This window comes from Dreissena polymorpha, chromosome 10 (assembly GCF_020536995.1).
Source record: "Dreissena polymorpha isolate Duluth1 chromosome 10, UMN_Dpol_1.0, whole genome shotgun sequence".
Lineage (NCBI taxonomy): Eukaryota > Metazoa > Mollusca > Bivalvia > Myida > Dreissenidae > Dreissena > Dreissena polymorpha.
In genome coordinates this window covers 73,838,296-73,864,132 of record NC_068364.1, presented here as the reverse complement: position 1 = coordinate 73,864,132, position 25,837 = coordinate 73,838,296, and the positions used below count along the sequence as shown (strand labels likewise).

The 25,837-nt window shown below is 35.6% G+C and overlaps 1 protein-coding gene and 1 long non-coding RNA gene across 2 annotated transcripts; one reads left to right on the top strand and one right to left on the bottom strand.

Moving 5' to 3' along the window:
• Positions 1 to 218: 218 nt before the first annotated feature.
• On the bottom strand, positions 219 to 6,173 carry LOC127848149 (uncharacterized). Its single transcript, XR_008034385.1, has 4 exons — positions 6,057 to 6,173; positions 3,080 to 3,174; positions 1,128 to 1,219; positions 219 to 401 (listed from the first exon to the last, which is right to left on the bottom strand). It is a non-coding gene; the product is annotated as an uncharacterized LOC127848149 (long non-coding RNA).
• A 3,056-nt stretch (positions 6,174 to 9,229) lies between these two features.
• Positions 9,230 to 24,918, top strand: LOC127848298 (protein phosphatase 2C-like domain-containing protein 1). Its single transcript, XM_052380670.1, has 8 exons — positions 9,230 to 9,276; positions 9,948 to 10,041; positions 11,770 to 12,749; positions 14,313 to 14,433; positions 15,107 to 15,208; positions 17,686 to 17,909; positions 19,266 to 19,430; positions 20,909 to 24,918. Exons 2-8 carry the CDS (start codon positions 9,948 to 9,950, stop codon positions 21,548 to 21,550), a joined length of 2,328 nt encoding a protein of 775 aa, XP_052236630.1. The 5' UTR covers positions 9,230 to 9,276; the 3' UTR covers positions 21,551 to 24,918.
• The last annotated feature ends 919 nt before the right edge of the window (positions 24,919 to 25,837 follow it).

The window sequence follows — 25,837 nt, the reverse complement described above, 5'->3', positions numbered from 1 at the left end:
GTAACTGCGTACCTTTTTATACATACGTAAACGCCTGGCACAACTTAAAGATAACGAAGACACTTGCGTCGGCGGAATATTAATGTATAATGCCGGTTTTGATATTTGATGTCGTTGTGGTTATCGTTTTGCACATTAAGTTACTGACTACAATATAGAACACATGTCAACGTACGACATTTCGCATATTGGATTGAAACGACTTTTGGCACTGGTTCATCAACCCAGTGTAGTTATGGTCGTTGAAGTAGGCGGCACAGTTTGCGTATGTGCCGTCGTTGGGTGTGGATAAGTAGTGTGATTGCTCCAGTCTAAGAAAGGGGGAGCTTCTTCTGCGGACGGGTAAAGGGTCCAGATGCCTTCGTTCACCTCGTCCGTAAGGCCAATCCAGTGTCGATTAGCTAAGACGGAAAGGAAACTTGTTTGTTAATATTTATATAAAGACCATTCTATATCACTTTAAAATTAATGTTCTATAACAAATATTCACGCTGATGTTTATAGTATTATTATTTAAAAAGGTTTGTAGTTAAAACGTATATGGAAATCATTGTTCGATTAACAAATTATTCGTGTGTATTGCATTTTAACACTAACAAATTATCTAAATTTAGGTTAATAAGGCTCGACTGGTCATTTTCTGCGCGGGTACTGATTGGATATACCCTGGGTACTCTTAAGTATACTTTAATGTACCCCGGGTACGGGGAATATACTGACACGTACCCGTGAAATCTAACGCTAAATTGGTTATTGTCGACTATTTTTTCCAAATTAATTATGTTCATATTTATGTCAATATTCTGTAAAATTTCCTCTTTATTATCGAAGCTCATACTAAAAAGGAAGGTTTTTAAAAAATACTTTTGTTTCGCATTCGTAAGCACGTTTTACGACATCGGATTTTGAGCGGGAAAAAATCGGGTACAATGTAAATTGGCCGGGTATGTGTTACTATATTTTCCGTACCCATGGTACATTAAGTATACTTTTAAGTACCCGGGGTACATTTAAGAAGTACCCGAGCCGACAACGACCAATAGAGCGTTAATAAGGTGTTAATTTCAAACAACGTTTTAACAGCAGAACTGGGTGCACTGGATAGATTGCTCCATAGTGAAATGTACCTTTAAGAGTCATTAAAAACCCACGTATAAACGTGTTCTCTGCGTCCGATTCAACGTTGACCCAGAGAGGCCCCAAGATGAACACAGAAACTCTGAATATGAGATGAATTTCATTGTGTGGTAATGAAAAGTTAGTTCCAAACTCGAATCTATTAATTATTTTATATTTACGTGATAAAGATTCAACATATATCACACTACAATCCACTCAGTCCTGATGGCGTTTTGATACCATCTTTTGTAGTTTTATCTTCTTCTACGTAAATGTAAATAGATCACCAAGTAGGTCTGTATTATTATATCTCATATATAGTCTACTCTCGTTATCTTGACATCGCATATCTCGATTTTCTCGATATATCGAGGTAAGCTCAATGTCCCAACTTTTTTCGTTCTTTATCTATATTAATAAACATATCATATTTCGATTTTCGTTATCTCGAATAAGTCGATATCTCGATATAAACATTTGTCCCGAGTCCCGATTTTACTGTGGTTTATCTCGAAGTGCGAATAACTGTCCCAGTGTCGGCAAAGGTGAGATTTTTTTTCTTCGATACTTCACCGTCCCGCTTCGCCCGGCTGCTCCCGATACTGTGCGGTAGAAAATTGATCCGTTTATTGCATCAATGATCACACGTGTCTAATGTGGTTTAATGCATTAACTGCAATTAATACACAGCCTGCCAAAAGGCCGAAAGACTAATTGTTTTTACAAACAACATTCCAAAATGCATTGAGTTATATTTTTGCGTATATAAACCGTCGCAAATTTATTTTATCATGTACTAATAATCGATTGAACTTTGCATTTGAAACTACAAAATGTACATGTACAGTTCAGTATATTTTAATATCAAAGAATCGTAAGAAACGCGCATTGAATCTCATACAGTAATTATTACGCCGTTGTGAGTATTATGCCACACGGTGACGGCTTTAGTTAGAACCCTTAGCAGGTATTTAGATGTTAAAAACAAGGTAAATTTTCGTCTCATCTTATCTTTGAAAACGCCTAATCGGATATCTCGATATCTCGTTATCTCGATATATGTTTCTTGTTCCCGCCGCCTTCGAGATAACGAGAGTAGACAGTAGTTTGAATTGTTTTGTTTTATTATTTGTGCTTGAAAATGCATTATTCTCTATTCAATTGCGTTTCGTTCTTTTTAATCGGATTTTTTCAATAAATACATAATTTAGCTCTTTATTATAAGATCTAATCTAGTTTAAATTGTTTCGTTTTACGAGTTTGTGCTTAAAAGGCATTATTCTTTACTCAATGGCGTGAGGTCCTATTAAAGGGGCCTTTTCACGTTTGGTAAATTGAAAAATAAAAAATAAATGTTTCAGATTAGCAAATTTTCGTTTTAGTTATGATATTTGTGAGGAGACAGTAATACTGAACATTTACCATGCTCTAAAATTGCCATTATTTGATTTTTTGGACGATTTAAAAACCTGAAAATTATAAAGCGTTGCAACGCGAAACGAGGAATTGAACGACTTTTGGCACGGTTCATCAACCCAGTGGTATTTGGAGGGTGCTGTTGTTGTCGTTATATTTTGTGAAACTATGAGGATTGCTTATATAAAGTATAAAATATACCCTTCATTGAATGAGAACGGATGGCCGAGTGGTCTTAGTGGCATACTTTTTACTCCAGGACACCAGGGGTCAGTGGTTCGAGCCCTGTTGAGGTTTACTTTTTTTTAAATTTTAATCTTGATCTTTTACTGGAGCTTTTTAGATTCAATGTTTACATTTATCAATATAAAGCATTTAATGACAAACTTCAATACATGCAAAAATCTGTGAAAAGGCCCATTTAAATTAGATTGTTCTTTAAAGTAATACATAATAAAGCAAGTGTTCAGAAAGAAGCATGCAGTCGAGTTAATTACAACCGCTATTTTGAGATCAGTATACGCAAATCTATGATTCGAAATACCTGCGAGTCATTGAAGGAATATGAAGAATGTCCGAAAAAGGAGCAAGAGTGTCCAAATATTGTCCATCCGTCCGGACACTCGGCGCTGGCATGGGCTGTAAAATATAGGAAACAATAAAGCATAAGCTACTCTAATTGAATTGAAAAAAGCGACTTAGTTGTAGCCATAGTTATTTCTAGTAGAAATGCATTAAAGCCACATAAATACTGAACATCAACTAATATTTCCTAACGTATTTCGTAAAATAAAGTTTACACATAAAAAATGAGTGTTCCTTATAGCAATAGCCAAAATTTAAACGCTATATGTGGTCTGGTAACATAGATTATACGATATACAAAATGCTCGTTATTATTTTTTGGTGTACCAATATATTCCATGTGAATGTCCCGCGACGATATCCGAACATTTACCAGCAACGCGAGAATATCTTCGGGTAGCGACGGACGCGAGACGTAGTTCTCACGAGCTGCGGACGTGATTTCACATGCCCATGTGCATGAACATATACTTTCTCTCTTTTGATTATTGTTTTTTTCTCTAATTCAATAAGCTTAGGCATGTTTGTTCGTTAAGTACGGCAAATAATTTCATGATGATTCCCGAAAGTAGGTATGAGCACATAGTCGTAAGAGCACTTGAATACGTAAATTCGCCCATGAACACATGGTAAGGTTAACTAAATCTCCGCGATATGACCTAATATGTGTTTAAAACAGCAAACAATATCCAACAAACGAATAAATTATCAAATACAGTATTTGCACTGATGCGGCTCTGTTATTTCTGTTTGAACAAGTTTATTAAATATGCAAAATGAGAAAGCACGCATAAGAGCGAGTTTTACAGATGTCATACGGCTATTATGCTGTTTATATACTATAGTCGCTACAACGTTTACAAATGGCAGGTTCGAAATAATTCGAAACAGCTAGAAAGTTTTTCTATGTATTGTGACATCTGGAAATTAGACATAAATGTTGATAAAACTAAAGTCCTTGTATTTAGTGATAGACCCAGAAGAGCTAGAAACATAACAGTTAGAAATCAGCAGCTAGAAGTTGTTGATAGTTTTAAATATCTTGGAGTTCTTTTTTCCAAAAATAGAAGTTTTTCAATGTCAAAACTGCATGTAATACAACAAGCTAGAAAAGCCTTATTTAGTCTATATGTTAAGATCAGAAACCTTAACTTACCACTGGATTGTCAGCTGAAGTTATTTGATAATACTGTTGTACCGATTTTACTCTATGCTTGTGAGATATGGGGCTATGGTGATTTAAGCGGCATTGAGAAATTACATACAGATTTCTTAAAACATATAATACATGTTAAGAAAAGCACCCCACATGTCATGTTATATGGGGATTTAGGGCGGTTTCCATTAAGTATATTGATTAAGAAGAGAACTATTGGCTTCTGGTTCAAGTTAATTGATAATAATACTCTCTCTGCCATGCTGTATAAGATATTTTTAAACGATTCATACGTAAATGATAACTCATATCCTTGGTTAAAAAATATCAAAAATATACTTGATGAGTGTGGCCTAAGCTATATTTGGTACGACCAATATTTCCTAGGTAGTAAGAAAGTTTGCAAATATGGTAGAAGAATCCCTAAAAAACGCAATATATACAGACTTGGACTAGTACAGTTAATGAATCGCCTTAATGCTATAATTACAGAATATACAAAACCGAACATAACTTTGAACCTTTCTATATGGATTTACCAGAAAATTACTTACAATCTTTTGTCAACTTTAGACTATGTAACAAGTATTTACCAATTGAAAAGGGTCGTTGGCTTGGTTTATTAAGACATGAAAGAAATGTCATCTTTGTTATATGAATGATGTTGGAGACGAATATCATTATATGCTTAAGTGTTCTTATTTTGATAGAGATAGGAATAGTCTGTTATCATTTATAATTTTAATTCCTGTAATATACATACTTTTAAGAGCATTATGTGTGAGAAAGACATAGACAAGCTTGTTAGTATTTGTAAATATATAAAAAAAGTTCTAAAATCATTCAATAATAATCACCCACCTGGCAATTCTTAATTAGTTGTTCCTCCCTTGTTTCCTTTTTATAATAGCAATTTAACTTATTTTTAACCATACTAATTATCAGAGTTAGAAATTATCCATAGCTTTAGCATACTTAGTATAGTAATTAGTATATATAATTCACTACATTGACCTATACAGCCTGGTCATTCAGTCATTCAGTAGTTTGTTTGTATACACTTATTAGTACCTCTTATCACATATGTAATGTGCTGAGTGTATGAATAAACTGTTAAAACAATTCGTTTTCTTTACACTCATGATCGCGTGGAAAATTATACACGTTTTAATTCGCAATTTATTTACTGAATCACGACAAATGTCAAATACAATACAGAAATGAATAGTTGTTTCATTGATCTATAAACATATAATGGATTGAATATAACTGATTTAAAATTAACGTTTTCAAACTATTATTAAATCTTTTTCCCAGAATTTGCTGTCCTATTTATAGCTGAGCTTCCTATACCTTTATCAATGATAATCAGAGAGGTATGCCGATTAGAAATATCGAGCTATCTCAATCGGACTGGCTCGGTCTTTTACATAGGTCGCCATTGTGAAGAATTTTTTCATGGTATGATAACTTAGCATCGCAGCATCGTCAAAGATAATACTAAGAGGATAATACCATAAATCAATTTTTTTTCATAAAAATCAAGTTTAGGTCGATGCCGTCATTGTTCATTTCCTTGATAAATGAATGATTTATCGAATATAAAACCTGAAATTATTTGCGATTGTATAAAGCTATTGATCATTTGGAACAATCTGCTAAACATTAATTATAATATGTTATAAATTGACTTAACATAATTATGAATTTCATTTAAGGAAGACCGTTTATAGGTAGAAATATGAGCTCCAACTTACTATATAATACAAAATGACTATACCTAAACCCCACAGAAAGACGAATCCTGTTAAATACTTTGCAACCATTGTGCATTTACTTTATGAATATAATGCGAATGAACAGATGTACACAGAATTTATATGTGGACTTAGTCTAGCTGTAATGATAAGGAACACACGTCGGTTTTATATCGCGTTTAATTTTAAACAAACCAAAGTTTGAATTTACACAAAACATGTCATATTTTTGGTCGAAAAATATCATTATGCATAATGAAAGAACATAAGATATATATTGAATGTTAAGCCTCGAATGACTGAAGTAAAACATAAAATTATAAAATTCCAAAAGGCAAAGTTCAAATATAATTATTTCTACTTGCAAATTGGCTACTCATTTTCTGTGTACGCATTTCTTAACTAAATTTGTTTCAGCGTTTATTGCAAAAATTGTTTGAGAATGACCTACCGTATTAAGATCAGCAGGATGTAAATGGATATATTTACACATTATATAGATCTATTTGAGAAAAGTTGCACAGTTTTTAACCTCCCTACAGGCAAAAGCGATAAGCTTCTGCAAATGGGCATGTAGCCTGGTCATTTAGAACTCAATGCCAATATGTAGGGCAAGATTATTTGGAGAACAGATATAAATATTCATAGTAAAAGTAGTTATATGAGTAGTCGTAGTAATGTTGGTAATTGGGGATATGTTTCGTAAGATCTAGTTGTGTGTTGTTATATGTATTCTAGGAACAGTATAGGCAAGTGGACTACAACGCCATACAATCAAAGAGTGCGATCAAACACAGTCCTTTAAAATATCTTTATAAATCTTTCTGTAAAAAATACAAATTATATATCGAGTGAATCAGAATCACACACCGTATGACAAAAACTATATTGGTTGAGTGTTTCTTTTTCTGAACAGCGGTTTGGTTTTATTCGTGTTCTTATGACCGGAAAACTTTTTAAAAATCACAGTATCTAAATAGTGGACGTATGAATAATCAATCCGGCGGTATACAATACGAGATTAATTAGTCCAGTCCGAAAAAATCATTACACCGGTAAAACTTCAATATGAAGTAACCAAATGGTGATAAATCTCGCATAATGATAAATTATAGGAAAGGGTAATTATTACCGCCCTACATGATTTTGGCATCCTCAAATCTAATCTAACAAAACGTGTATTTGTTTCCGAGTTTTATCAACTCCGATAGTATCTGAAGTTATACTTACAGGAACTCTTGCTATGAAAATATTAAATTTGTATGTTTTATATTTTATTTTTATTATTGTCAAATCCACTTCAGAACACTTGACTAAGCAAGAAAGTGACAAGCTTGAACATGTATCAATGTTTTGGTCGGTTTTTCAGTCGATACGTCCGCATTAAGGACTGAAGGTGTTATGTTTTTTAAAGCGAAATACTTCAAAAATTCTAGGTGATTTAATTGAACCTTGAGATATTAACGATTGAATGTTGATATGTATAACACATTAACTTCAGCTGGTTCCTGCTGTATGTACAAATGAACTTCGCCATTAGAAATTGTGCAAGTTTCTGGATTCAACTTCTTTTGCATTTCTCAAACGATTATTATTGACACTCAAATATATAATCGTCATGCAGTAAATCAGTGCAAAAAACATGTTTATGTGTAGCTATCGACTTATACCAGAGTGATGCGACCTTGAAGGACATGGTTTTACACTCACAAACATAGCTTGCTGAGGCAGATACGTATGGAATCAATCTAACTATAATCAGGTCATTTAAAAAAGAATATTAGATAATTAAAAACATAAGTTATACGAGTAAATGTTCGCATTAGAATCATCCTGATTTCAACTGTAAACCAATTTTAGTTTTTTTTTAATGAAACACATACCTGAGGCCACAGCAAAAAGGTACATCTTCGTTCGCACTAAGAAATCGTAATATAAATAAATATTTTTGTATTGTATTTTTTATTTCAGCAACAGAATCCACTTTGCCCCGCATTTGATTAAAGGAAATATAGTTGTTGTTTTTTTAATTCATAATGGTAAGGCCAACGTATTTTGCGATACAGACTTCTAGTTTGTCAAAATTTACTGGTTCAACATGATAATATTAATCTATTATTCCTTTCGTAAACATAAACATTTGTGTCAGTTCCCATAAGTCGTTCTAAAACAGCTGTTTAGTTGGCCTTATGCCTTTTGCAATCGAGTACTCTCCGGTGTGACGTCTCGATACGATGTAACCTCGTGCGTACTGAATGTTATAAGGTTTTATAGTGAATCATACGTTGCACCAGAAGAGAACTTCGAGATCTCATCAACAGACTCTATGAAGAGCAAGAGCACACGGGATGGAGGTCAGCACGGGAAAGTCGAATATCATGGTGAACAGCATGACCAACACCAGTGCAGACATCATCATTAACGGCGAGAAGCTAGAAGAAGTGACCAGCTTCAAGAACACTGTACTTGGGCGAACCATGTTCGAGGAAGGTACCAGTGCCGCTGAGGTCCGAATAAGAAATGCCATGGCGACCGCAGCGATGGCCAGACAGAGCAGGTTGTGGACAAGCAGTTCCATCAGCTTCCCCACCAAATACAGGCTCTACAAGTCCCACGTAGTCTCCATCCTACTTCACCACTGCGAGACCTGGACGCTCACGCGGACACACATCGAAGGATACAGGCATTTGCAAATAAATGTATTTGAAGTCTGCTTCGTATCTCATACACAGAGCATAAGGCCAACAATGACGTCCGGAAAATTACTGCAACACTTGGCAGCCGTCAAAAAACGTAAGCTGGCTTGCTTTGGTCATGCCACCAGGCACGACTCGCTGTGCAAGACACAGGGCACACTAGAGGAAGGTCGACGGCGATTCCGTCAGAAGAAAAGCTGGATGTACAAATGTAAAAGAGTGGATATCCCTTCCCATGGACGAATAACTCTAAGCAGCACACACAGACCTATGTGCTGTCATAAAAGCTCAGAGAATTCAAGAAGAACTAACTAGTTTCCTTAGTCTCGAGCTCGAAACGCGGTTACAACTTTCACCTGTGAATGAAAGAAATTTTATTATTAATTGTGGTCTGCTGCTGGTCCAGGGTGACGATAAATATGCGATTTGCGAAGCCGATCCATCTAATTTAATTAAACAGTCGGTTTTTACCATTCCAATTAAGCCTAGTAACTCGTGAACCCGTCTATGTTTACCCAGGAAACCGATTGATATTCAATTTTTAAAGGTTTGGCCTTTGTTTCCTTATTTTCGACAGTCTTATTAGCTATTTGTAGTTTTTACAATTCAGTCGAAATAATTTAGAAAATTTGATGCTGCGATAACAAAATGAATACATAGTCAAATGCATTTATGAATCAAAATAACCATTCCACGAACTAAATGTTTTTTCGGACAATCAGTTTCGGATAGACATTGCGGAGTCTGCGTATTGAAAGTATTATTTTTCACTATGGAAGTAATGATTTTTTAAAGGGATATAATAAATTATTATTATTTAATTCAAAGCGGCGCAGTAGGGGCACTGTGTTTCCGACAAACACATCTCTTGTTAAATCCAATGTTTACATGTATCAATACAGAGCATTTAATCACAAACTTTAAAACATGCCAAAATATGTGAAAAGGCACTTAAACACTTGATATCTTGTTATGAAAACCCCATGTTTACAAAGAGACTTCATTCACCAGGAACGTTCCATTATATTTTCGTGATAACACTGTGCAAATGCATTTAATGATTTATAAATGTACCACATTGTTTCCAGAATCTAATAACACAAGGTATACTATGTTATGCAGATGACTGTCTGAGTAAATTGTTGAGGTACCATTTAGATTGTGAATGTGAAAACTTGATATATACCAATCTCGTATCACAATATGTATAAATTTCAGATGACGGACTTGTCGGAGTCACCCTTTGAGAGGTCTGAGAGGGAGTTTTATGACCCTACAATACTGTTTCAAGGCCTTCAGGTTGGCAGAACTGGTATGTGTCCCAAAATAGGGATTGCCGTTTCTACGAATTTTCAGTTGTGAAAATGTAGATGGAATTCCATGAAATATATATGCCATTTCATTCAAGACATCTTGACTTCGTAAGATTCTCAAGAAACTTCACAAGAATGATCCTTGGCAGGGCCCTTGCTACATTTTGGGGGATTGGGGCCCGGGCGCTAGAGCAGGGTTTAGACACTAAGGCACGTCCGACAGACATTGTCTAGTAAGATCGGTGGTCAGGGCTAGTAAAACTGCGGGCTATCTTGTCCGACTGGTCGTACATAAAAAAATCTCTACTGATTCATATAACTATAACTAACTGCTGTGAAACCCTTTATTTTTAATGTGTAAAATTACTCTCGTATCCGTTATTTACATTAAAACAAAACTAGTGTATTTAAATAAACGCGGAGCATTCACATGATTCATCACTATTTTTAGACGCAAAGGAGAGCTTCCTGCAGAAATTGCTTGTTTCCATTGGTCAAGTTGTCATGAATATTAATGATTTTCTGCAGTGTCGTAAAACTGTAAGCATGATTTTACTGACTTCTATTCAATAATCGGTATCATCAATGTAAACATTTTTGCTTAGAAGACAAGAGAGTGTTATTTAAAGAATGGCTTTGTTCAAGCTCGGATTTTCGTCCGACAAATCAGTTAATAAAAAAGAATCCGACGCTTAAACTGACACGAAATGTAAATATGAAGAAACACGAAAACGTCAATTTTATCCTAGATGGAAAATCGAGTCAGTTCTCATGGATTGAATTGGACGGAGTAAAGCAAAAAAAAGTTTTATTTTATTGTCATTTGTGGTCTAGTTGACATCAGATTCGGGCTAGTACATTTGAAGAGGAGCTTATCCCACGGTCTTGCTGTAAAAAAAGTTAATGTCGAACCCTGTAGAGGGGGGGGAATTTCGCGTCGTTTTGGGCGAAAAGGGTAATTTTAGAAGATCTTATCACCAACCATTCAACACTTAAAATTGCTATATTTTAATGTAATTTACATAAATATACATGTATTCAAAGGTTCATAGCACGATACCAGCTGGAAACATAGGTATAAAAGTAAAAAAAAACAAAAAACAATTTATTTTTTTGGAAGGGGGAAATTTTTAGTTTAAATAGAGGAAAAAAGTGAACTTTTTTAAGGCGGGAATGGGGCAGAATTTCGGCCTCAAAAACGGCTAAACGAGGGCCCTGCTTGGATTTCACAAGAATGATCCTTGGCTTTCACAAGAATGATCCTTGGTTTTCACAAGAATGATCCTTGGCTTTCACATGATTGATCCTTGGCTGATCCTGTTCATAGTTGTTTACATTGTTAGTGTAGGATAAGCTTCATCAGAGCTAAAAATATATCTAAAAAGTGAATATTATTACCTTAAATTGCAATGCCAATTGACTAAATATTTGGTATTTGACATCGCACAGTGGTATTCCACAAAGTCTTTTTGAATAATGCCCCTGTGCTAAAAACTGGCCACACTTTTGGTGTCACATGGTTTATTTGAATTCTTAGCAAAAAGGTTTATTCTACATTTAGAAGATAACTCAGATGAGCAACCTATGGCTATCTTGTCATAATGTTATAAAATAGAATTGTATCAGAGTACTTTCCTTGAAAATTGAAATTAAGAAACAAATATAGGTGTGCATGTTCTAAGGTCATTCAAATATTATTAAAGATTACCTAAGGTTTTTATTTACAGATACTCCAGAGACAATGCTTACAGAATATCCAATGCGCCCAGCGCCTGATATTTCAATTCTTTGTGACAAATGCAAAGTGCACATTCCATTGACCATGCTAAAAGAACACAGAAAGTTTCACGTTTCGCTTACACTTCTTCGCTATGTAAATGATGAGCCTAAAAATGCCACCATGTTGCTGAAAAGAAGAAATTTTGTTCTACGAAAGTTGAAGTCAGCTGCTACAAAAGATAAACCTGTGAATCCGCAACAGATTGAAGAAATCAACAACGCGTACGAGTACCTCAAGTCAATTCTGGAAGGGAATTTTGAAGAGTTGAAGCAAGTCAGGGAAGACGTGAATGCAGGTGTTGGTGGGGTGGCGTTAAACTGTAGTCCAGACTGCGTACATGCTGTAGGAATAGCAGCCAGTGCTAATGAGAGATGGAAGTCCTACATGGAGGACACAAGAACGTTTCAAGACTGTTTTGGTGAAGACAGACACAAGTGTTTCTTTGGGGTTTACGACGGCTACCACGGTCGATTTGCTGCAGAAGTGGCAGCTAGCGAATTGCATAAGCTGCTCTTGAGCGAAATGATCAAGTTTGATCCCAGAACGAAATCTGTCATTGGAAGCAATGTAATGGGAAATGGGGATATATCGCATTATAAGTTTGAACGTCCGGACACGGCACAGAGTGAAAGAGCGGTGCTGTATGACGAAAGCGTGAGTATTATACAAAACATTATCAATATCTGTGAATCAAAATACAATGAACTCATTAAGAGGATGGATTCTGAGCCAGAAAACAAGGACAAGAACGAAGATGGCGCAGAAGAAACTAAGAAAAGCAGGAAACCTAAATCCCAATTCGAGCTTCAAATGGAGGGTGCCTTTTCTAGAGCGTATTATTACTTGGATATTCTTCTGTCATATGGGAAGGATGAGAACTCTAAGATCCGATGGAGTGGCTGTTCTGCAACAACATGCGTGATTCAGGTATGTTTGCAGCGATTATTTTCTCCTTTATAATCTATCGTAAAGGGACACTTTCCAAATCAAGGAAAATGTATACATATACCCATTACTGTCTAAAAAACTCTCAAAACAAAGAAAAGTTCTGTCAATATTGTTCCGAAAACAAATTATCTTAAAGCAGACAAATCAAGGAGCACTCTGACTGAAACTGAACAATTCAGCTAATAGGCATGCATTTTACAGCTGCATTTTTAAGAAATGTCTTGTTGGGGTGGGGGTGTTACTGATACTTGGATGTGACAACACCAGTCAAGTAAAATTTGTATACTGACTAAATACCAATGTCAACAGTTCCATGAGTGGTGAGCAAACTTGAGTCGCCCAGGTGAGAAGTTTGTGTACCAAACAATTTGAGCTTTGAATCTTATATTATGGAGGGCATAACATTTGAGTTGTGCTATGGGAAAATGGGATTTAATGTATAGGCCTAAAGTGTTGTCGTCCCAGACTAGCGATGACACTTTCCACTTTTATGGATTTTATCGATCGGGGGTTTATTGTTTTGTCCTGTCTGTCTGTCATTCTGTCCAAAACTTTAACCTTGGTTAAAGTTTGATAACTTTTGCCATATTGAACTTACCAACTTGATATTTACCATGCATGTGTATCTCATGGAGCTGCTCAATTTTAGTGGTGAAAAGTCATGGTCAATGTCATCCTTCAAGGTCAAAGGTCAAATATCATTGTATTTTTTCTTTCCTAAAACTTTAACCTTTGTTAAAGTTTTATCATAACTTTTTTAATATTAAACACAGCAACTTCATATTTAACATGCATTTGTATCACGTGGAGCTGCACATTTTTAGTGGTGAAAGGTCAAGGTCATCCTTTAAGGTCAAATGTCAAAAATTAAAAAAATAAATTAATTTCTCCAATCAATCTCTTACTTACTTCCTGTGGAGCTGCACCTTTTGAGTGGTGAAAGGTCAAGGTCAGCCTTCAAGGTCAAAGGTCAAAATATAAAAAACATAAATTTTCATAACTTTTTCAATATTGAACACAACAAATTCATATTTGGCATGCATGTGTATCTTGTGAAGCTGCACATTTTGAGTGGTGAAAGGGTAAGGTCAAGGTCATCCTTCAAGGTCAAAGGTAAAAAAAAATGCTGGCGCATTAGGGGCATTGTGTTTCTGACAAACACATCTCTTGTTTTTTCTGAAAGGACAGGTTCTCCCATAATTAAGCTCGTCTTGATTCATTACTGTATATTGATTTTACTATACAATTTGCTAATCGATGTAACTTTGATCACAACATTTTTGGAAAAGACCAACTTATCCCACAGAATGAATTAATTGTTTCATAAAATAATTAAGGTTAATACAGTATTTAATTTTATGTAAAAGGATTTTAAATATTGGCAAATGACTGGTTTTTCTTTAATCCAGTCCATTCTGGTGTATTTTTCTTTTTTTTGCGTTTCAGTTAGATTAAATAAAAAAAATTGGAAGGGAAAAAAAATAGGAAGAAGTCCCAGAAATCCGTTGCTGTCCTTTTTACTCACTGTTTGTGCTTTTTCAGGACTTAACAGGTGAAGAAATGGAGGAAGAGAAACACTCTGATAATGAGAGTGTTGCCAGTGGCATGTCCGGCAGACTGGATCCTCCCAAAACTGTGGGCAGAGTGCACATTGCAAATGCTGGTAAGTGCACCAGTCTGATGACATATAATTTTGACATTTTCACATGATTTTTTCAATGCCTTATTTGAGCAATGTCTGGTTCCTATCTTGGTCTTGAATATGGTCTTTCGCTCAGTGTATTGATTAACTGTAAAATATCTAATGTTTTTTTAATCAATTAGCTGACTCATCAAGAGTTTATCATTATAATAATCAAGATTACTTCCTCTGCATCTGTGTATTGACCACTTTAAGGATAAGAGTAACTGCACCAATTCTTAGACTTAAGAATAAAGAACAGACTTAGGAACCAAGAAAAATATGTCCAGGGTTTGAATACATACAGGCCTCCACTGGTTATAATCACTTACAATGTGTACTACAAGAAGAGTGATGTAAAAAGAGGGTGCTCATATCAACTAAGTTTGACTCAAATTAAAGTAATTCTTGAGTATTCCAATTTAAAGAATATTCTTTATTGTTAGACTTAACTCTAAGAAATGTTTGGTGAATATTAACCCAGTCAACTCTTTAAGAAAATAAATTTCATTTTTTTAAGTAAAATTATCTTTCCCGTCTTTTTTCACAGTTCTGAAGTTATTCTACTCTTAATTCCTTGATCTTGGTTTATGTTTTGTCTGAATTGTTCATCATTCTCTTCTTTAAATCATTTGATTCTTTTTTCATTGCATAGGCAACGTGCACGCTGTTCTTGTAAGGGGTAATCGTGCCTATGGCTTGACCAAGGACCACACTCCATTGAACAAGAAGGAAAAAAACCGCATCATTAAGGATGGTAAGAAATTTGAGAAATGGGGCATAACGACTCAATGTGCTGAAATATAGTCCCAATACAAATCAGATATTTCCAATATTAAATTTCATTTTTTTCGCTTATAGCAGTAATACTTGAGCCGTTTCGTGGGACAATGGGTCTTAATCCATTTTCAGCCAGCATAGCTTAAGACCAGCCTGCGCAGTTGGTCAATCTGGTTAGAATCTACCCTTTACTGCATAAGACCAGTCTGCGCAGTTGGCCAATCTGGTTAGAATCTACTCTTTACTGCATAAGACCAGCCTGCGCAGTTGGCCAATCTGGTTAGAATCTACCCTTTACTGCATAAAGTCTTGCCTGGCTTGTGGTCTCATTAACAAACAGGGTATGTCATGACCAGATCTCACGGAGATTGCGTCACGTGGGATAAAAACTAGGTCAACTAGTCAATTTAAAGGAACAGCTAGTGAACACTTTAGAAGTCAACAATGATTTGTCAAGTAGTCATGAAACATTTGTCCCTATGGTTTATCAAAAATGTCTGCAAGCGGGCAGCGCAGTTTTCTTTAAATGGCTGTAGTTAAACCTCATGAAGACTGGGTCAAATTTAAGACTGAGCATATGAACTTTCTAGAGGCAACATTTATTGCGTAATCATCATGAAACAGAGTAAGAACATTTGCCCTAATATTATCTCTGCCAAGTTGGAAACTGTTTCAAGAGGGCCTTAAACATAATCAAGGTAAGTTGGTCAAATTAAAGAAAAAGTGTAAATAACATCTACAGGCCATATTTATTGCTCAATCTACATCAAAATTGGTCAGAACATTTGTCACTGAGTTTGAAAATTGGTCATGTTGGGAAAAAAGTAAGGTTACTAGGTCAAATTAAATAAAAATATTTTTGAGCATCCTAAAAGCCACATTTTTTTACCCAATCTGTATGAAAAATTGTCAAAACATTTGTCTTATTGATAGCTGGGTTAAGTATGGAACATGGTTACATGGAGTCAAAAATAAGGTAACTTAGTCAAGAAAATGCTTGTCAACACTTTTATGGCAATATCTATTACCCAATGTCATGAAACTTTCTCTTAACAGTTGTTTTTTCTATGATATTTGCTTGAATTGAAATCTTGGTCACCTATTATCAAATTAGTTCACTGGTTCAGATTTACTTTAAAGTTTTGGGACACTCTAGAGGCCATGGTGTTGGCCAAATGATCATAAAACTTGCTGAGAATATTTGTTCTTATAGTGTTAAGGCCTATGTTGTAAACTGGTTCTTCAAGCATCCCTAGTCTGATGAAAACAGAGGAGTTCCTTCAGGACCTAGGTGTGCAACTAAGAGCCTTTGACCCTTTTGTTCATAACATGAACATCTGCTACAATGTGGCTTTACCTTATGATGTTTGTTAACCTAGAAATAGTTATGACTATGCACTAAAATGTGCAACAATATTGATGTTCCTCTACTTTGTCTGTTCTAATCATGTACCTGGTGTCAGCATTTGTTCCACTCTAGGTGTTACTGATCTTTTAAGTATATTGATCGTAAAAACTTTAATTTGCTCCAAAACTGTCTCAATCCACATTAACTCTGTTTCATACAGTTTAAAAACCCTAGATAAAAACTACATTTGTTAGACTAACATCCCAAAATCTACACGTAGCAGATACATTTCTACACGTCTCGCGTGATGACCTATGACCTTTAGGCCCTCTTTTGTACGAGTGACATAGCTTGTTGTCCCCTACCTGTTTCACCAGAGGGGACTTATGGTTTGCGCTCTGTGCATCTGTGAGTCTATCTGTTTGTCACACTTTTCTGGATCCTGCAATAACTTTAAAAGTTCTTCATATTTTTTCATGAAACTTGAAACATTGTCAGATGGCAATATGGAGATTATGCACGTCTTTTCATTTTGTTTCAACGTCAAGAATTCTGGTTGCTATGGCCAACAAATAGAAATATAATAAAAAAATCTGACAATGGTGGAGCTGGTAGGGGACATATAATGCTTTGCAATAGCCTTGTTTAATAATATGTCATCAAAAATGTGATGATTGCAAATATATTTTCTTAAAGATAATATGATGAGATTTATTTGTTCATATTTGAAATTTTAATAAACACCTTACACAAATAATAACGAAATTTTTAAAAAATCTACTTGTTGCATTGGGAGTGCTGTTCAGTGTAGTAAGTTTTTGCTCTCCATCATATGTTATCACACCGCTATCCTTATCATCCGTTGAAGTTTCAAGAAACTAGTCCCTGAACTGTTATTTGTTTGAACCCCTTTTTCAGCTTGATTGCATAGAGCCATTGGCTTATTGAAACAAGTCCGTTTCCTGGGTAGAACCATTACTTGGTGTTTTTGGATGAGATCTAAGAACGCTCCCAGCATTGGGGATTGAACCTAGGACCTCCAGGTCACTAGGCAAAAAATAGATCCCTACGTCATGGCAACCTTTAACCTCGATCTATTATTTTAGGCGGCAACTTCACAGAGAGTGAGAAGGAATGTTTCGTGAACGGCGTTCTATTGACTACGAGGGGCCTTGGTAACCATGGTGATAAGCGGCTAAAGAAGTGCGTCATCGTAGAACCATACACTACAAGCGCGCCCATCGACCAGTATGCGCAGTTCCTGATTCTGGCTTCAAGGGGAGTGTGGGAGGTGTTCACCGAGAAAGAGGCAGCTTCCTTGCTGATTAAGGTGAGGATGAAAGGTCAAGGCCACTATATATGCTTCCTTGCTGATTAAAGTGATATTATGGGCATCTGACAGTTTATAGGTGTTATCACAACTGTTGTGTATTTTTGGTGTTTTCACTTCATATACACTTATATTTGTTAATGCACATAAACATACTAAAAAAATATCTCGGAAAGAGAAAAATAATGCACTTGAATATCAACCGTTCTTTCGCTTTGACAATTGACGACAGAAATGATTTGATTAACAATGTGAATCTAAATTGAGTTTTAGTGCAGATTCATTCATACGACACAAAGACACTATTTTGTTTTATGGATCATTTTGGCTTAGAGGACTGGATGAGTCATGTAAAATATTGAATATAATATATATTTTTATAAACAACTGGTAGCAAGATGAGTTGCAGATAATTGGTCAGTAACCACATTTCAAGTAACTATTTTGACCTGTGAATTCTTTTCAGCTCAATTCAACAGTGAAAAATGACCATAATATCACTTTAAGATGAGGATGAAAGACCAATGTCACCGAATCTGCTTCCTTGCTTATAAGGATTAGGATGCAAGCCTCGCTATTAATTTTATTCTTAGCCTCGCCGGATATATTACAAAACTATCAGGCAGTAACCTGTTATTCTCTATATATCACTTTTCCACATGCATTAAGCCCCGTTTTTCACAGAACGTAGCTCAAGTTTGTTTCTATAACAAGCAGGTTGAACAAAAATGGAGATTGTTGACAATTGCTTTTGTAAAATAATTATTACCGGTACACACACTGTTTGCTTAATCTATTGTCTTCTGCATTTAAATTGTCATAGATCAAGTATTTATCTGTATGTTGTGTTTGATTACATTACTAAGGTAACATGCATCCAATTCATATATTGGTTTCGAAGTCAGCGCTTAATCAATGATATTTTTTTTATAGTTTTGAAATATTATATTGAGGAGTTATACTTTAGTCAGGGAAAACAGAAATGTACGGCAACTGTTCCTAGAGGAAAAGATAAAGTGGATTTTGCTTTGAGCGAAAGTACTGTAAGAATCATATTTTTTTTTTTTATATGCATGGTTATGAAATGCCTTTGCATAAGAATTGTATTAATTATTGTTTATATATTTAGTAGAAAAACTAAAAAATCAAAATGAGTTGCGCTCTGGGAAGACGGGGCTTGATGCATGTGTGTATAATGTAGAAAGTATATTCCCTGATTATCCTTTGCAGACTGTATATTCTTATTTCTAAAACATGCAGTTATCCTGTGCAGACTGCATATTTTTATTTCTAAAACATGCAGTTATCCAATGTTTTCCAATGTTATCCAATGTTATCCAATGTTTTTGTATGCAGCTGCTCCCTACCAATCAGATACCTGCGCCAATGAGAATGAACTCAATAGTGCGTTCGCTCTTTGACCTCATGAACCGCCCACCGTCAGAGTCTGGTTCCCGTAGAGTGTCCTTTCCAAGCCAGGAAACACCTCCTGGGCGAAAGAAAAGCAGCGACATCTTCCAGGTAGGTATCAGGCGCTTGATCAGACATTGTAGATAATGGTATATTCATTAAAGAGTGTGATATAATTTTTAGTGGAAGGTCAGGGGCCTTGAAACATTAAAATGGGGATAAATGTATTGATATAAGGTCACTCCCAACAGCCTTGCTGTAGGGCTAGCTCTTCAGCGACGTGGTTAAAGTGTCTGACTACCACTCTGTAGGTCCTGGGTTCAATCCCCGGCTTGAGCTCAGTATTTTCACATTAATGGCGACGAGGCAAAAAAGGAACTGTGAATGCGGGTATGGGTCTGAGCTGTTTAATGGTTTCTGGGAGGGCCATGCGGATGCAAGACATGCTGTAGCGGGCATGTCTGGGCCTTGAAACATTAAAAGGGGGAGGAGTGTAGTGAAATAAGGTCACTTCCAACAGCTTTGCTGTTGGGCTAGCTCTATAGCAACATGGTTAAAGTGTCTGACTACCACTCTGGATGTCGTGGGTTCAATCCCCGGCCTGAGCTCAGTATTTTCACATTAATTAGTAAGAGGTCAGGGTTTAGGTAAGAGGTCATGAGTTTGAGTAAGAGGTCAGGAGTATATGTAAGAGGTCAGGAGTTTGTAAACAGATAGGATTGTGAGTAAAAGTAATCTTTTTGATGTAGAGGTCAGGATTTTGAGCTACAGGTCAGGATTCTAGGGTTAGAGGAGACATGATTTTTAATGGATGATTTATTAAAGTATTGCATGGTGGAAGTAAGAGAGGTGGGATTTTTAGTAGGAGGGGGTAAATTTTCAGTTATATAGAGTTTGATTTTTAGCTGGTGGCAGGATTTTTAGATATGGCGGAGTGAAATGCCATACAATATAAATAATAAGTAAAGCCAACCAAACTAGAATCTTACATTTATTACAAATATCAGCTTGACATGAAGATACCAAATTTATGGTGAACATAGTTACACTAAATTTTTAACCCTTTCAGCGCTGGAACCGGATTTTGAAGGCCTTTGCAAACAGTTTGGATCCAGATGAGACGCCACAAAACGTGGCGTCTCATCAGGATCCAAACTGTTTGCTATTCTGATAGTATTCTTTGAAAAAAATCGAAGAAAATGCTAATTTTAGAAATGTCTCTCAATCTGTGTTTGAGGATTATAATTTCAAATTGTGATTTGAAGATTGTGCAATAAATCTGCAACAAGGTTTGATTGCTTTAAATTTGTTGCAATAATTTTTTATGCGCTCCTTATACTAACAAAATATCATTGTTGTTTGTTCCTTTTTGATGAAATAATAATTTGGATGTAACAATTTTAAGGCAGTATGTCCAAACATGGTCATATTCGCTGATATGGTCTGTTGACCAAGGCCTAGTGAACATACTTATGTCAGTAACTAGTCAGGCACTGTTTTATGTTACATGGTTACCTGAAGCACAAAATATAGATTGGTATAGCAATGAAGTTGAATTAGTATAATGTGCATGTTTCTATTTTTACCAGGGAAGGCAAAGAAGCGCCACATTAGAGTCTGTGGCCGAGAGCCAACAAGAAGAGGGCAGTGTCAAATCTGGGCAAGGTCAAGGTTCTGATAAAGGTCAAAATTCAGAGTCTAGCACAGGAGCTCATGGCAAATCAAAGAGCTCAGCTGAGAGCAAGTCAAAAGAAAATTCTGACACTGCTGGAAGCAGCAGTCAGGGAACAAAAGGAAAAGAAGATTCTCAAGGAGAAACCAGAGCTGAGAACCAGAGGTCAAAGGTCAGTACTCCGGATGAGAAAAGGTCAAAAGGTCATGACTCAGAAGGTCAAAATTCTGGAACAACTACAAGCAAGCAGAACTTGAGCGAAAAAAGTGTGAAACGATCTAGAAAACACGTGGATGCAGACATGCAGACAGAGGTAGGCAGTAATAATGGAGATTCCGATTCTGGAAATGAAGCCGACATCGAGTCTTATTTGGAAAATGTTTCGTTCACGGGAAGTCTGTCACGAATTTCTATGATTGATGGACCACCGTCACGCGAGCAGATACAGCGAAACCATGCGCAGTACATGGCTCAACACCTGGTGCAAGCCGCCTTGTTGGCCGGGGCCAAGGATAATGTCACTGCCATGGTGATCCTATTACCAGGATGTGGGCTATAAATAGAAATGATGTCATTGGGTTTTAAAATAGAATAAACCAAGTCAAGGTGATCTTATTACTAAGATGTGGGCTATAGATAGTAATTATGTCATTGGTTTTTGTTTCAAATAGATTTACCATGTCAAGATTATAGTTTTGACAGGATGCAGGCTATTAGTAGAAATTTCGTTATTGGTTCTACAAATATATAATATACCTGGGCAACAGTGATCCGGTTCCCAAAATAGTGGTTATAAATAGAATGATGTAATTTGTTCTTTAAATAGAATAGCACCATGCAAATTTGCTGCCCAACTTTTCCAAGAACATGCCATTGCCATGGTTATTGTGTTTGAGGGACATGGGTTATAATAAGTCATTAATCTTACCATTATTAAATGGCACTGCCTTTGTGAAAATGTATGCTCTACACCGTGATTTAAAAGAAATATATATTGGTTAGAAACTATTTATTTATTGTTATTTAATATACGAATGCAAATATAGAATCAATTTTATTTACACTTTTTTTCAAGTATTTTCTTTCATCAGGGTATATTGTTAGTATTGTTTACTTATAATCTTGAATGAATAATGTTATTTCTTATCAAAGGACATGCTAAGTAAGCAGGTTTGTGTTGTTGTTTTTTGTAATTGTGTAATAACTATAGTTAAATGCTTTATAAAATCATTTTAACTGTCTTTCACCACATTTTTATATAGTTTGCATGTTGATGCTTTTTTTTCTGAAGTGTATAGTCATAGTGTCTGGGAACCAATAAAGCCCATAATCTTAGTTCAGAAAGCATCAAATTGAACAAAAGTTGCAGAAATTACTTATAAGGATATCTTAGCAACAAAAATAATCATGGAAGTCTGTCAAATAATAATGATCTGTTTATCATTAATTACCATGTTTCTTTGCAAACCCTCTAGAGCATTTCAAGTACTTTAGCTAGCTGTGTACCAAGAGTACAGTTTATGAACCTGGCTGTGGAAAAACTGGGCTTAAATCATGTGCATAAAGTGTCGTCCCAGATAAGTCAGCGCAGTCCGCACAGGCTAATCAGTTCCCAGTTTCCTCTTCAACTGGATTTTTGCTTTTAGGGAATTTTTTGTTCGAAAGATGTCTATCAAACAAAAATCCAGTCTTTATAGACATTTTCGTTGCTAAATAGCCTGTGTGGACTGCTATGCCTAATCCAAGACGATACTTTACTCACATGAAGGCTAATATAAATATAGTAGGCAGGTGGGGAGTATAGTATATGCTGTACACAGAGGGGCCTGATGTTTATCATGCTCAAAGTCTGAAAAAGGACATAACTTTCTGAGAAGGGACATAACTCTCTGAGAAGGAACATAACTCTCTGAGAAGGGACATAACTCTCTGAGAAGTAAATGTTCACTATATGCCTAATTATGCCTATGATATGCATTTTTAGCTCGGCGAAAACCCGAGGTATTGTCATAGCCAGCTCGTCTTCCCCCGTCTGACGTCCGCCATCCGCGTGGTGCTAAAACCTTAACAGTTGGTCTAAAATCAAAGTGCTTCCACCTACAACTTTGAAACTTCATATGTAGATGCACCTTAATGAGTTCTACACGCCACACCCATTTTGAGGTCACTAGGTCAAAGTCACTGTGACCTCTAAAAAAAAAAGATTCTGACAAGCTTTCATTTATTTAAAACTGCACCCGTAGCTGAGCATGGCACCCGTTATGCTGTGCTCTTGTAACCAGCCAAAAAATCATGAAGAAAGTGTTGATGTTATACGAAAATCAAGCACTTATCTATATTGATTTTTCATGCATTTTAATAAGGGCCAAATGATTACAAGCTAGAACTGAATTTTTGGAAAACCTATGCTACTATTTTTAGCGTCACGGACAGAGTAAAATATACAATATAGCTCAGCAGAATATTTTACGTTCAAACATCATGACACATTAAAGTTTTGAAGAGATGAGTGTTTGGAAATACATTTTGGCATATCATGTGTGCTTTAATAATGAAGAATGTATCTCCTACCGCACCTAGCTCTTTCAAACACAAACATAATTATATGTATTTCATTTGGACAAAATATTTTTCAGTGACGTAAATGTCGTTTCTTTGATTAGAACTTAAGACAACTTAGCAGGCATTGAATTCTTTTTGGTGGATAGGAGCTTTTGTTAATAATATGGAATACAACTGGATTTAACAGGGTGTTAAAACGCTTAAACAGGGTTACTAACTGATATGCTGTATTGTGTATTCTATGTTAAAGAACTGCTTAAATGATATATTTTTCAGTTTTTAGCTGTTTTTAGCTTAACTTTGTTTGATTGTTACAGCACTTACATGATTTTGTTTTAAAACTGTTGAATAAAGTATCTGACCAGTATAGGTCTCTGAATCACATATTAATTCATTATTTATCTGCATTTGTTTTCTTTTGGTCAGTATGGTTTTTACCATTGTTTGCGCTTTTGTTTGTATTGAATAAATAATATTTTGTTGGCATGTTATTTTGTTGATATGTTGATGATGTACAAATAGGTAACTGCATTTATTTTTAGCTCAACATTTGTTTAATTGTATTATTGGCTAAATTGTGAAGTTATTGCAGACTGCAATTTCCTATACCATATTTTTTATTATTATTCAGTTGGTATTCAGGACACATCAAAGGTTAAGATAACAACATTTTTATCCATAAATAATGAAAGTGTAAGTGAGTCAACATATCCATGGATTTATAAATGCGCCACGTTCTGAGAAAACTGGGCTTAATGCATGTTCTTAAAGTGTTGTCTCAAATTAGCCTGTGCAGTCCACACAGGCTAATCAGGGATGACGCTTTCCGCTTTAATGGTATTTTTAATTTCAAGTAAGTCCCTTCTTACCGAAAATCAAGTTTAGGCGGAAAGTGTCGTCCCTAATTTACCTGTGCGGACTGCACAGGCCAATCTGGGACGACACTTTACGCACATGCCTTATGCCCAGTTTTCTCAGAACAAGGCTCAAATAAATACACTACTAAAAAAATTAAGAAATAAAAAAGGGAGAAAGGTTGGTTTATTTATTTGTTGTCAAAAAGTAGTTATTGAAAATGCTTTTTTAGATAAATTTAAACAAACACATTATTGAAGAACCTCATCCCAGCTGTTTTTATTCTTGATAGATGATGAGTATATATATATATTGTGTGGCGTGATGGTTTATTGCTTTGATTTATAATAACCAGTCTGTGTTGTTTTGTTCTGGTGCTTTCGGATTTGTTTCTTGTTATTGCTTTTTTTATATTCTTCATATACAGAACATTTTAATACTAGCTGCAGTGAACTGTTTTATGCATGTATGCATTCATACATAATTATTATTAATAAAATAATGATGTACTTTTTGGGTTATGTTTTTTTACTTATGCAAAGCAATAAAAATTGTAATCCTTATATAGCTCTTGAACTTAAACCAAGGTGTGGTGAACTGGATGTTTAACATCAGGCTCTTATAGACTCCAGGAGACAAGGTCGAAACGAAGGTGCACTGTTTTAGATGCCAATGCAGGCCTCTTAAACCTTTACCACTTAGATTAGTATTTTGACGCATTTGAAATCCCTTAGAACGTTAAATTGAATTAAATACCTTTCTTACTAGATTAAAGTTTTAAAGGCTTAATTTCCAACTCTGAAAAACTGATGAGCAACAAACAGCATAAAACCTGAACACACTGCGAGTTACTCACAAGCTGTTCTGGTTTTATGCTGTTTGCACATGGCCATTTTCACTTAGCTTCTGAGCAGGAAAGGGTTAACCCTTTGCATGCTGGGAAATTTGTTGTCTGCTAAAATGTCGTCTGCTGAATTTCTTCAATTAGCATTTTCTTCGATTTTTTTCAAAGAATATTTTCAGAATAGCAAACAGTTTGGATCCAGATGAGACGCCACGTTCTGTGGCGTCTCATCTGGATCCAAACTGTTTGCAAAGGCCTTCAAAATTTGGTTCCCGCACTGAAAGCGTTAAAGGCTTTTGGTCATAACAGAAGTGTACAGTAGTGGACACTTCAAAATGGTATTTGCAGACTAAATGTTGTAATCAATGTGTAGTGTATTCAAGGCTTAACACCAGGCTCTTTAACCCTTTGCATGCTGAGAAATTTGTCGTCTGCTAAAATGTTGTCTGCTGAATTTCCAAAATTAGCATTTCTTCGATTTTTTTTCAAAGAATATTATCAGAATAGCAAACAGTTTGGATCCTGATGAGACGCCACGTTCTGTGGCGTCTCATCTGGATCAAAACTGTTTGCAAAGGCCTTCAA